The sequence below is a fragment of the Primulina tabacum genome, chromosome 5, assembly GCF_025594145.1.
Source record: "Primulina tabacum isolate GXHZ01 chromosome 5, ASM2559414v2, whole genome shotgun sequence".
Taxonomy (NCBI): domain Eukaryota; kingdom Viridiplantae; phylum Streptophyta; class Magnoliopsida; order Lamiales; family Gesneriaceae; genus Primulina; species Primulina tabacum.
Genome location: NC_134554.1, coordinates 326,385 through 339,912, shown reverse-complemented (window position 1 = coordinate 339,912; position 13,528 = coordinate 326,385). Strand labels below are relative to the sequence as shown.

The window sequence follows — 13,528 nt, the reverse complement described above, 5'->3', positions numbered from 1 at the left end:
AATATAATAGAACATATATGATTCCGAATCGAATATATTTTTTGAAGTTAGCATCAAAGTATTTTAAATTTGGTGGTAGGAAATCTATAGATCGAGTTGATATTCAAGCCGCATTATTTGTAATTTGCATAATTGCACGACTCAAGATTTAATCATTTTCTTCTACCTTGGATTCACTCTTTGCCCTATTATTTACTGCTTGTATCTGATAGTTCTACCTTAATGCATCCAAAAAATGTCGGGATAGTTGACACTGAAATGGGTTATACAAATTGTTTTTTCCAATACATTTTTGGTCCAATTTGTCACATAACAAGAAGTTGTTCGCTCCACTTTCAAGCAGAGCAGACAGACACCAAGAATGCACTCTAGCATTAACGAAAAATTTATTGACTGTGCCGCAACCGAAATAATTGACAACGGTCTAAACTATCCATGTTGCAGGCACTCCATATACCACATCCAATGAAAACATGTTTGTCAGCAGTCACCCTTCCTCGTCAGGCCATCCAACACACCTTGTCTGGGAGACCAAAAAGTTAAAACAAACTTTAATCAACATATCATCAGAAACTGGATATCGTTGGAGATGGGATGCTACTGTCATTCTAAATAGTAAAAAAATGTCCATTTTTGTGGCACTCAAGGTAGATTGACCTTGGCCTGAGTAACTACAGCAAAGACGGCTGTCATCTATATAACTTGCTCGAACACCCATCATCCATGACCCCACTGAGATATCATCATGAGCATAGGCCTTTAAAGACGCGCTGCTTATGCATTATATAAATCCACAATTAGAAAAGGCCAAGCACACTCAAATGCTATATTCAGTTGAGGCATAAAATCTAACCAGTTGATATTAATATATTCGGCCAAATTTTTCGTGATTATAAAGATAGAACCAGCTGCATGGCGAAAGTACCTGAAATAAAGTTATGGATTGTAAGAAACAGCCTGAAACAAAGAAATATGCAAAGAGAAAAAGAATACAATTCTTGAGATTAAATTGGCCCATTTACGATTTCTGATCACCAAATTTCCACCATTCTGGTTCATACCACGGTTTTCCCCTGAAAAACAGACAATATATATTAAGTTTAAATAATTTTTCTCATTCTGTATCCATTCATTATATACTACCATAAAACTACCCTTCAACTAGTTTTCATGGTGCAGTATCAAATTAAGTAAGTACATGATCTCACAAGTACAAAGCTGATTCATGTCACACACTCGATGCATGTTTCTGTCCAAATAACCACAAGATTTTTAACATGTTATATAATGATACCTATGTCCATCTGAACTATTAAACTAAGTAGAAATACTAAGCACCAATTATGAGAAGATAAAATTTAAACAAAATTAAGCTTAGCCAGCCCAAAATATGTTGCATTACTCTTCTGATACCACTTCCCCTGACTTCATGCAACCAATATAAGCACTGTTGTGATCATGACGGCTTTGAACAAGTTCAATCAGACCATCTGCAGATAAGATTGATTTTAATTAAGTAATCATTCTACCCTATGAGTTGCATATTCAAATAAATATACGATGTCTGAAAAATTTACCCATATTAAGATCAATATTGTCGTCAACTTTAACATAAAAATCTGCATCCCACATCTGGACTGCTGTACTAAAGAAAAATTTTGCTTTCTTCGACAATTCCTCTTGAGCCTCCTCATGACGATCCTAACAAAATAATAACAAAAATCACTTGAATTTGATAGATGTGTGCTATGGCGATCTATAAACACACATGAGTGAGTGTGTCTGTGGTAAAGCCTGCCTACTTCCCATGGATCTGAATTCTCTGAAGATGGCTCAGCAAACATTCGCCACATTCGCCCCAACCTGAGCCCCAAACCGCTGATAGAACAGCTCATAGAAAACTATTTTCTACGTAAATGTTGAACATATATCACATATTGACTCCCTAGCAGCTTAACCCTCGTGGAAGAATACGAGAGATCTCGAGTAACAACATAAATATTCTAGACATAAAAGATTATTAAACATCAGCAACTGATATGGCATCAAAAATAATTTCATGGTGTCATATAATGACTTACAAGAATCAAAAAATCATTTGTCACATGATTTTCCTCATCAATATTGCGGTCCAAGCTGTCACCACGATTAGGGCTGCAAGATCCAAGTTATGGACTGATGACACAATTCCTTTAGTTCATGAATGGATCATGATCTTGCATTACACAAGACCAAGAAAAAAAATGTAAAGAATAGTTTGTGTGTAGAAAGACAGTTAAGAAGCAAAAGACAAAAACCTTCTACCAATTACAAATCGCAAAACAATCCCTCTTTCTTCAAGCTTTAATAAAGCATCAGCTGCAACCAAAATAGAGTTCGTCCATGTTACTATGTTTGCACAAATCTCACATTCAAAAAGAGAAACAAGTTTGCAAATCTGTCACTTTGGATCTCTGTATCTTCTTATAGAGCAAACGGTAAAATATTTTCACAAAAGCTGAGGCTCCAAGTCTCTACTATATAGAGAAATGTTTTGAAGGTTTCTTTCCATCAACTGACAGATCAATGCCAATTTCAAATTTCATGGCATGACTAGATCCTTTTTGTGCAAAACAAGGGTTTTATGTCCAACTAACCAGGTGTACATATCACAGTGATGATAACGAAAAGTTTAAAAATGCAATTGTTACTTTTAGTTAGATTTAACCTGTGACATCACTTATTTAATGCCAATGAAAATATATGTCAAGCCACGATTTAAAAAAAATAAGCAAAAATTTAATGGCTATTTAACAAAGAAGAAAGCCAAGTATTACAGGAAGCGGGAAATAAAAGATGTAAAACAGTAAAAAGAAGATTCCCGAGTAGGGAAATGCAAACTTATATTAGGAAGTTAGAGTGCAAAAAGCACGCATGCTTGCAAAATAGACAAAGCACTTCATCAATCACCGGAAATAACCTTTGGACATCCAAGATCCTCTGATGATATTGCGTCGCAACCGACCCCCAAAACCAGTATAAACTCCAATAACAGCAAGCAACTTTTTATTAGAAGAAGGCCTTATCTGCTGCGACTGATTCTTAAGGTACCCTTCACTCTTAGCTAATGTCAACTCCATCTCTACCTCAACAATTCTTCTCTCCAATTCCCTAAAATTGTTATCATAATAAGCCCAAAAAAATCATAGCTAAAAATTAATTACTACCATGTAAACATTCTAATTTTTATATGCAGTTTTAAAAGAAGGCCGTAATACACATACTTGCATCCAAGTACCAATAGTTTATCATCCACCGTAAGCACTTTAGGCCGCTGCCAAATAAACCATAAATATTCAATGGATTAGAATGCATACGAGATCACCATCAATGGAAATATACTTGAAGGTTTGAATGTAGGCATGAGAAGTTGGGAACTCTCACCGGTGGTTTATTTCACAACCCACCAGCCAATATATGAAAATTTGGAGTCAACAATTTTCAGAAGTCTAGTCAGTATAACTCTAACCAGCTTAGGGATAAAAGAGCAAAAAAAAAAAAAAAAGAATGACATCAGTCCCTTCATGGGAACTCAGTCAGGCCTGTGTAGTGATCAAGGTCACAACTTTTTGAGGCCACGTAGCATGCTGTAACATCTGAGCATTTCGACAAGGCTTATTAAGAGATGAAGTTCTATCATTGCAACCTGTAGCTAGAAGTGGAGGGTTTGCACCCTCAGTCAATAGCATCTTCTAATCACAACTTCAAAAAATCAATCTTTATTTGGATAAATAATTTAGTGAACAATTATTCAAAGCACGGTGAAGGAAAATCTGAAATTGCTGAAAACCAAATTCCATCTAGTGTTCCACTTCAAATAAGCATATATAGATTTGTTTAAAAATAATGAATGTAGTGGAAAGTTGTTATGGAATCAATAATTTGTACTCAATTTCTTCATATTTTACAACCTTCGCCTGAATCACCTCTGAACTTGGCTTACATTGTCCCCATCGATTTCGAGGGAGAATAAGAGGTAAGAAAGAAACTTTACAAAAAGAAGATTCGTTCAAGGAAATTCACACCTGACCAGAGATCTTCTTCAACAAGCTAGCCAGTAGCATTCTGTTATCTGCATCTTGCCACAATCTAAAAGAACAAAAAGATCGATCAACAAACAAATTAAGTTATAGGACAAAAACAAAATGTAGAAAAACTACCGACCTGCCAGCAACGTAGAGCCAAGCAAGGCATGAGATGAAAGCCATGAGAAGAGACGACTTCGAGGCGCTGGAAGAATTCTTCGATTTCGATCGCCTCTCCGATTTCGTGGTCACCGGCAAGCTGCTATCCATATTCCGATCGAATTAAAATTCCAATTCAACAGACGAAAAACATAAATAAAGACAGGGTATTTTCCATTTGGCAGACTCTCCTGTGATATTTTGCACACTCCACATTGATTTATATTTTGGCATCGCACCCTTTGGGTTTTTTTAATTGGAAGATTTTTGTAAATCTAAACTATTTGTGTTTTTTTATATCCATATCATTTTTCGACTATGTAAAACATCGAGGATGCATTGGTCAAATTTATCAGTAATATTTCTCGAATATAAAGATCTCGTGGTGCGAAAAAAACTGTAAATTTCTTGTTTTCTTCCTTCATCCAAATATGATAAAATCATACTTATAATCAAATTTAGATAACATTTTTGCATTTCTTATGTAATTGATTAAATAATATCTACTAAGTATGAAATACCCATCTCAAACTTCATAGTTTTATTAATCTTTTTAATAATGAGTTTGGGTTTGTTCTTTTTGATTTCTTACAACAAATCATGGAATGACGTATTGTGATATTTTCGCTTTGATTAAACCAATGTTTAAATATTTCTTGATAACAATATGCATATCTTTTTTATTATTTATTTTCATCGGTATAGACTTACATATGACGAACTCATATTCCTTGTCTTCCTTTATTTCAAGGTTGGCTTGGAGTTGGTTCTTGTCTCACCATGCCAAAAGATCTTCATTGTGGTTTTTTTTATCATTTTCTTGACATCTTCTAAAGATACTTTTGATTCAAATTCTACATCCTTCTAGAGTAAAGCTATCTTGAGAAATTCTATTTCCTATGGTCGAATGTTTTGATTTGTTCTTAATTTGAGCATTATTTCTCCAAACAGTATAGGATTTTTCATTCTTGTGTTTAGAAATTTACCTTCACCACCACGCTTGCTGCGAAACCAGATTATCAATTTCTATAAAATACTTCTCTTAGTCTTTGAACTATGACTTTGTAATCACACGGTGTTGTGAACATTAATCTTATTATAGTGTCATTTTCTTGTGTATGAGATTTAAACATTTGTAAAAAATTGTATACCAACAAAATTTCAACTCATGTATCATGAAAATAAAACAATAATGTTTATCATGAAAATAAATAAGTAGTGTTTTCACCTTGTACTAAAGTGTCTGTCCAGAACCTCCGATTAATATTTTCGTCCTTTGATCCCTTTACATAAGATAAAGATTCGTTTGGAAAAGTCTCGTTAGCAATTCGAAGTAATTTTTCTTCGAATTGTTTTGAGAAGAGAGAGAAGGAGAAAGAAGGGAGAAATTCATCTATTATTTCTTTAAAAATATATTTTCGGGTATAATCGGGCTTGAAAAACAGTTTCTTCCACTCGCTCCAGTTTACATCCTTTAATCCAATCAGAGGGTTTTTGCTTTCAAAAAGTAGATGACGCGAGGCTCGTCTGGCCAGAGTATCTAGATTACCAAAGACATATTTTCTTATTAGCATTTCTTTCCACGCACTTGGTACTCTAGCGAAAAAAGTTGCATTGTTTTATTTTCTTCTACCCCTGAATTACATCTATATTTAGTTAATAACATAATGTATTCATCTACTAAACATATGTCATGTAACTCATGACTATACAGAGCTTTAGTATATTTATTTTTCTTCTCTGTATCTTAATTGTTGAAATAATCTTTATCTATGAATTATGATTTAAATAGGGTATATATTATTATTGCTATCTCGCCAAGAAATTCTCCTGCTAGGACTGTCTTTATGATTTCTACCGAAATCATGTCCGAAACAATTTTAAAAGTTGATGAATTCTTTATGATCTCACAAGACTCATTCTAAAAGTTGATGATTTATTCTATGTTGAGATCAAATGTTCATGCTATGATTTTCATAGCCAATGTTCAATAATCTATGAGATCTCCTATGTTTTTTAAGTCCAGTACATCAAAGTTAAGAATAACTTCATAAGGATCTAATTGCTCCAAAACAGATTTTCATAGGGTGCTTGGTGTAAGAGAATTATTAGACTTTTCCTTGACCTGGTTACTGTTGAGGGTACTTCTCTACTAATTTGAAAATCATTTCGGGGCCCTCCAATGTTTGTGTCATAGGATCTCGCATTTTTCTTGGTGGTTCTTTTATTCTGCTAACTAAAGGTTCTTCACCACCCCCAGTTGTGTTCTAGATCTACAAACTTAAGATTTACAAAAAAAAAAAAAAAAACTCTGCTAAGTCTTGTGGATCATTCATACCAATCTTTTCTATAGTTGTCATCATATTATTGTCTTTTATATGGCAATTTTGATGAGATTGATCGTTTTATCATCGTCTTTTAAAGGTTTTTGTATCAATTTAGTATTCCCTCTTTGGTGTAATAATGGTTCTGTACCAAATGATAATAATAACATTTTTTCCGTGATCATTTTACCAGAATTGAGTTGTTGTTCTAGATATTGGATTTTTATTTGAATATTTTTAACACAAATTTATTTTTGTATTTCAACTATTTCTTCAATTTTAGGTGGTACATAGTATAGCTGATTGTCATAATTTTGTATCGTTTTTTGGACCAAAAAATACCATTTAATTATTTGAATTTTGAGGAGATAATCGATATAAAATGATGAATAATACCAATTATGAGATCAATAATATATAATAACAGAATTATATATCCGACTTACAAAACTAAGATTATTCCCAATAAAAATATCCTGACAAAAAACACAAACCCCCTGATAAATGTAAACATTTTTTCTTTCTTGTACTCGTTCCTTATTCACAAAGCATACGCATTCATCAATAATTTAACCAAAAAAAAATGATTTTTAAACTTAATATCGATTAATAATTCATGATCGACATGTCAATATAGCTGAAATTTTTACAATAATTAAACAGAGGATCGGATAAAAACAAATTTCACACACTTAATCAAAATGAGCGGCTACCTCATAAACTATGGCCCTAAAATGAAATAATTAAGATACACAACATAAAAGAACACATTGAAGAAACACTGCCCAATCACAACCTAAACATTATTTCACCAACCAAAAATAAAAATAAAAATAAAATTTGGGGAACCAATTATGATGAGATTATTGATTAATGGGTATGTTCGCAACTAAAAACATTTATATTCACTCACGTAATATAATAATAGTTAATTCATTAATGAGTATATATATATTTTTATTCGTGAAACAGATTAATATTAAAAAATAATATTTTTGATACTAAATATAATTTTTTTTATATAAATAAAATATATATTTCAAATAATCGATGAATATCGTATCACATGAATTTTTACGTAAATTAAAATGATAAATAAATGAATTCCCAGAAACTTCTCTTCGCTTCAATAGTCAATCCAATTTTTTCTTAGAGAAGGATGGCGATTCTGTACGCGCTAGTGGCGCGTGGTTCCGTGGTGCTCGCCGAGTTCAGCTCCGCCTCCACCACGGCGAATTCCATTGCGCGCCAAATCCTGGAGAAAATCCCTGGAAACAACGACACCAACGTTTCTTATTCCCAGGATCGCTACATTTTCCATGTCAAACGCACAGATGGACTCACCGTTCTTTGTATGGCGGACGACACAGCTGGACGTACGCGAAAAGTTTTCATCTTTTTCTCGATTTTATTATCCTTAAAATTAGCTTCACAAAGATTGCCTCTCGCCGGAATTTGGAGATGGATGCTATGCTTTTTTTTTTTTTTGTTTCAGAACGTGGAAATAATTTGAATGCGATTCATGACTTAGCTTCTCATCTCTGGCTGCACATATGGATCTTGAATTGTCTAGTATTGTTCGAGTCTTGAGGTTTTCAGTTATGCCTAATTTTTTTGGGCATTGATACTTCTCTCTTTGGGTTTAGTTTTTATGTCACCAGCTACTAGATATTTGGTTTGGCATTTGCTTAGGATTTGGTATTTTTTGCAATTAATTGTGAAAATGCCTGAAGCAGCATGATAGCATTGGTTGCTATTTGCCATTCTGTTTTTGTAATTACTTCTAATTTCTATTCAGTTGTGCATCCTAATCTGAATAATTGGCAGTCCCAACACTCGCATCATTGCAATGAGGTTTTTCATGTTATTTGGCAATTTCATGATTTATATGTCCCGCAACCTTTATTATGTGCTTGAGCAAACCTTTTTTGTTATACTCTGACACCTATGCAGGAAGAATTCCTTTTGAATTTCTTGAAGACATTCATCAAAAATTTGTTAGGACATATGGTCGAGCTGTATTATCTGCACAAGCTTATGCCATGAACGATGAATTTTCAAGGGTCCTCGGCCAGCAAATGGATTTTTTCTCCAATGATCCAAATGCTGACAGGATAAACCGGCTAAGAGGTGAAATGAGTCAGGTAACTAAAGAAATTGGAATCATAAACAGGGGATTCGTGCTCTTGTTGAGATGTCTTCTTAGATTTCTTTTTTGCACCAAGTTTGTTGAGATGTCTTCTTAGATTTCTTTTTTGCACCAAGTTTTATCCCCCCAAAAGGTTTACAGGACATTATCGTTTTAAAGTTTCATTGTTTAAATCATACCAATTCCGACCAGTCGATCACTTAATGAATGGTGAAATACGTTAGATGTTTGATTGAGAGTTCTCTAAATGTAATAACAAATGAAACTAGATTATGACTAGTGTACGCATATTTCCATGCCAATAATTTGCAAATTCTTTTAGATTGGGCCATGACCTGCAGGTTTTCTGGTTGGAACTAGCAGGTCGAAGGATAGGGATTTCCAAGCCCTTAATCATAATCCGCCCTTGAAATGGTGGTTTATGCCTTATGGTAACCATCGTTCCAGTTCGAACTTTGATTTTTAATTTTATATTAAAACTAAACAAATAATTATCAATAATATTTAACCATCCAAATTTTAAAAACTAAAAAAAGTTTTAAAGACTTAAAATTTTGAGCTTAAGTATGAAAAAAAGATTGAAACTTAAATCAGAAAAAAAAAACTATCATCAACTAGAATTTAATTCTGCAAATTTAAAAGGGAAAGAACTGCTTGAACTAAAAATTTAAGTTACCCACGTATCCTCATACGATGTAGAGGAATCAAAGCTAATGTAGTTTTGTGACTAAAAAATGGCGTGACTTGTCAAATTCACCTTGCTTGCCATTAAGAAGTGCCTTGCCTTGTATTTGTTTTGCGGCTGTTGTCCAGTCATTGAGGAATGCTTGAGAGGAATGGTTAAACATCTTCCCTCCGACAAGTTTTCTCCAGAACTAAAAATTTGTCCACGGCAACTCTTGAGACAAGGCAAACTTGAAAATCTTCTCAGATCTTTTGTCCAATGCTCTTAGTAACAGTCAGGTTTTTGTAAGTTTAGAAAAGCTACTCATGCTGCTAGTAATTTATGTTCATGTAGACTAACACACCCCCATGCTTTAAACAATACTTTTTCATAATTATAATGTAAATGTTCTCTAATATTATGTAGGATAATGAAGGATTAGGAGAATAGTTATCTGTAATCAGAACTACAGCATCATAATATATGGTTAACTTCCCTCACAAAATATCAAATTTAAGCCTAGGATCTAACGCAAAATCAAGTAAATAATTTCTGGAAGGTAATAAAGATATAATATCTTACTCAGCTTTCATTTTTAAAACAAAATCAGATTGAATTTCATCATTAGTCTTCATTTAAATGCAATGTGACAACAATTCGTTAGAACTTGGATAATTTTTTTTAAAAAAAAGAGAATTTCAATAATAAACTATAGATAATTGTTCATTAAAGTGAATAAAACTTTTAAAATCTTACAAACAGTACTAAACATATCTGTTGGTGGAAAAATAAAAAAGATCTTGTTATAATCTGTACATTCAATTCCAATGGGTTGGGACATGCCTTAATTTAATATTCTAAAATTTTTAGCCCACTTTGAACACAAATTTAAGACACGATATATGTTTCAAAGTAATAAAAAAACTATTATCGTTTGATGGGTGACATACAAGTTTAACAGCTTCAATACCAGCTTTGTCAAATGATATTGAATTTTTTTAAGTTAAACAGTATTCTTCTAATACTAAAAAATTATTTGAGAAATGTTGTTGACCGGCTGCGCTTCATCGATCATTATATGAATTAACTTTTTGGATTGACCAAGAATAGTCAATCTAGCGACTATTAATACCGATTTACGAACAGTTTGAATATGATCACCCTGAACATTAGAACATTGAGAAACTTTATGCAAATCTATTCTTTAGTTAAAGATTTTTTTACCTGCCTGAACTAATCTTTTATAGTGTGTACGAGTGTTGTTCGTGGAAGACGTTTTGCAGTGGAATTTATTACCCTCCAACAAAAATATTCAAAAGTATATGATTATCCAAAGTTCCAAACCAAGAGAATGATGTACACCAAAGACAAATATAGCTAATTTTACTCTCAAGTAAGCGAGAATCGTTAATTCCACTTGATGATGTGTATCCAAAGATTTGAATTTGAAATCGATCAACTCCAATTTCAACCGGGTGATTCCTGTTTCTATGTGTCATCAAGGATCCATATCCACCTCTTATTTGAAATTCATATGATCTATCACAAAATTTACATTTTGGTATTCGTTTATCTGTACGAAACTTCACCTTATCAAAATATTTGGTGAAAATAGAAGATTTGAGAGCAGGAGGAGGTTGAACATTGGCATCGCTCATTGTTTATCGAGTTGGAAATGTATGGTGTTGCTTAACATCAGTTAATTCGATATTATTATTGCGGTTGAGGTGAAGATGTTCAACCAAAATAATTAATTGCCAACTTTCCCTTATCTTTGTCGAATGAACTTGAACTTTCTATTTGATTATTTAAATAAATAATAGAATTTAAGATGAAAGAAGTATGAAGTTTAAAGAAATGAAGTAAGAAAGTAAGATATGAGATAGAACAATTTTAGAGATTTTGCACTTGAGTTCAGAGGATTGAAAGAGTTGAGGGTTTAAAAGTCTGAGACAATTAGAGAGCTTTTTGTAACAAAAAATGAAATAATGCGGTATTTATAGACTTTTTAAATAAATATAATTTAAATTATCAAAAAATTCTACAAAAATGGCACATGACTGATTTTATTGGGCGTTTATTCTTCGCCATCGATAGAAAAATGGTCGAGCGACCAGGCTCTTTATTAAAAAAAATCGGCTGAACCGGCTGGGTAAGACTTGTCAACTCGACCCGACTTGTTTATGACTATTAACCAACAACCACTTAATCTTGGTGGTTTAGAAAAGCTATCAAGGAATTGTGGCCATCCACAGAAAAAGGCTGAACCATGGGTTAAACAGTTAGTTCCGAACTGCTCGATTGAACCCTGTGGTTTGAGGGTTGGGAATGTTCCTTAATCGCACTGTCTAAAGGCGTGGCCATTATATATTGGGACCACCTACATATTGACCAGGTTAAGCGGACTGTTGAGCGTAGTTAAGTTTTGGGTTGGTGTGTCGGTTAAGGGTTGGAACCGCCAACTTGTAGACCTCGTTAACCAAGTGATTCAAACATGGTCCGGTTCATTCTTGAATGTAGCCTGCTCTAGCTTCTTCGCACTAATATAGCAAAATGTTCGACTTAACAGCTGTACTCTTTTGATTCCTGCTTTTTGGTCTCTGATTAGTGTGAAGCAGTGAAGGTTAAAATTTTAATTGTGACCTGTAACAGGTGCGGAATGTCATGATAGAGAATATCGATAAAGTCTTAGACAGGGGTGATCGGTTAGAGCTACTGGTCGATAAGACTGCGACTATGCAAGGAAACACTTTAAGATTCAGGAAGCAGACACGACGATTCAGAAGGAATATCTGGTGGAGAAATGTTTGGCTCACGTAAGTTGAATGGACTTGGCAGTTTCCTCTTTGAAAGAATTTGCACGATTTATTTTAACAAATGCACTTCTAGCTCTGTATTAAATGATTTTGATAAAATATCCTTTTTTTTCCACTTGATATGTAACTCACACTTTGTGAGTGTACCATACATTTCCATATCATGATCTGTTATTTCTACTCCGTCTCCAAGCCAGTTATCTGTGATTGTTTTTTGCAGGGTTGCGTTGGTGATACTCCTGCTGGTAATTATGTATGTTGTTATGGGTTTTGTTTGCCATGGACCCACTCTTCCATCTTGTCTGAAGTGAGATTTGGTGCACGCCCCGGTTCTCGTTATCGACTGTGTATATTTGCATTCTTTTGATTAGATCTCCTGGGATATGTTAAAGAAATCTACGAAATATTTGTGATGAAAACTTGATTGTTAAGGTCGAGTGTTGTTGATTCTGTGGCAAAAGAAGTTATTGTGCGTGAAGCTCTTGTCGGGGCTCTCTAGCTTTGCAGCTTGATATTCCAGGACAGGCAAAGCATGACTCTCTGTTGTATTATAATAAGTATTGTAAGTGTCAATTATTATATTTGAGAAATTACTATTGATCTGGGAAATTTTTTAGTCAATTGTGATATGAGGTGTCGTGTGAGTGAAAATTCAGTAATCTTTAGTTTGATTTGATACATATTATTATAAGTAGAAACATAAATCATATAAACTTTGAAAATTATACTCGTGCTCTCTCCTGCTAAATCCGCTAAGCTCGACTTCTTTCACATGTAACCACTCTCTTTTCTGCTCGTTCTCCGACAAACATACCAGAAGAAAATATGCATAAAGAAGAACACGTCATCATAGTGGAGCAAATCGTAATAGAAGGGGGCGTAAATCAATCACGTGTCCCTGAGATAAATGCAAAAACTGCTCTATAAATTATTATTTCTTCACTTTCCTAATAATGGATAAACAGCGAAAAGAGAGTTCTCACACCTCAAAACAGGTTTGAAAAACATGCATTCAAGATGGGGCAGATTTTCGGCAGCTTCCCCAAGAAATACGTGGGTTACTCTACAGTCATTAAACTCGATGAACAAAATTTGTACGTAAGAAAAGGGCAATTTAAGCACAACGACGTTAAATATTTCAAAAGTAATTGGATTGACGGCAGACAAAGTCTATCTCTCCAACTTTTGATCAGGACCGTGAATTCGTAATTTGGAAGGGATCGGAGCACGCAATGTATCAATTTTAATGATTGGAGGCTCGAACAATTCGATCAAATGCACTCACTCTACTTTTGAGATCATTTTGGTTTGGTGTATGTGGAGAACTGTTCCATACACACAAAGAAAAAACG

General features: G+C 33.8%; 2 protein-coding genes across 3 annotated transcripts; one reads left to right on the top strand and one right to left on the bottom strand.

Moving 5' to 3' along the window:
- Positions 1–244: 244 nt before the first annotated feature.
- LOC142545126 (hydroxyproline O-galactosyltransferase HPGT3-like) lies at positions 245–4,463 on the bottom strand. Its single transcript, XM_075652106.1, has 12 exons — positions 4,204–4,463; positions 4,065–4,128; positions 3,264–3,313; positions 2,960–3,150; positions 2,298–2,358; positions 2,082–2,154; positions 1,578–1,701; positions 1,403–1,490; positions 1,023–1,073; positions 854–925; positions 658–770; positions 245–523 (listed from the first exon to the last, which is right to left on the bottom strand). The coding sequence occupies exons 1-12, from the start codon at positions 4,332–4,334 to the stop codon at positions 501–503; spliced, it is 1,041 nt and encodes a 346-aa protein (XP_075508221.1). The 5' UTR covers positions 4,335–4,463; the 3' UTR covers positions 245–500.
- Positions 4,464–7,658: 3,195 nt separating this feature from the next.
- On the top strand, positions 7,659–12,858 carry LOC142545125 (vesicle-associated membrane protein 711-like). 2 transcript variants are annotated; one of them, XM_075652104.1, is made up of 4 exons: positions 7,667–7,923; positions 8,501–8,691; positions 12,013–12,176; positions 12,397–12,858. In XM_075652104.1, the coding sequence occupies exons 1-4, from the start codon at positions 7,707–7,709 to the stop codon at positions 12,485–12,487; spliced, it is 663 nt and encodes a 220-aa protein (XP_075508219.1). In that variant the 5' UTR covers positions 7,667–7,706; the 3' UTR covers positions 12,488–12,858. The 2 variants fall into 2 exon arrangements, with proteins under 2 accessions (XP_075508220.1, XP_075508219.1); XM_075652105.1 differs by lacking the exons at positions 12,013–12,176; positions 12,397–12,858 and adding an exon at positions 8,813–10,038 and having other exon boundaries at positions 7,659–7,923; positions 8,501–8,771.
- Positions 12,859–13,528: the final 670 nt, after the last annotated feature.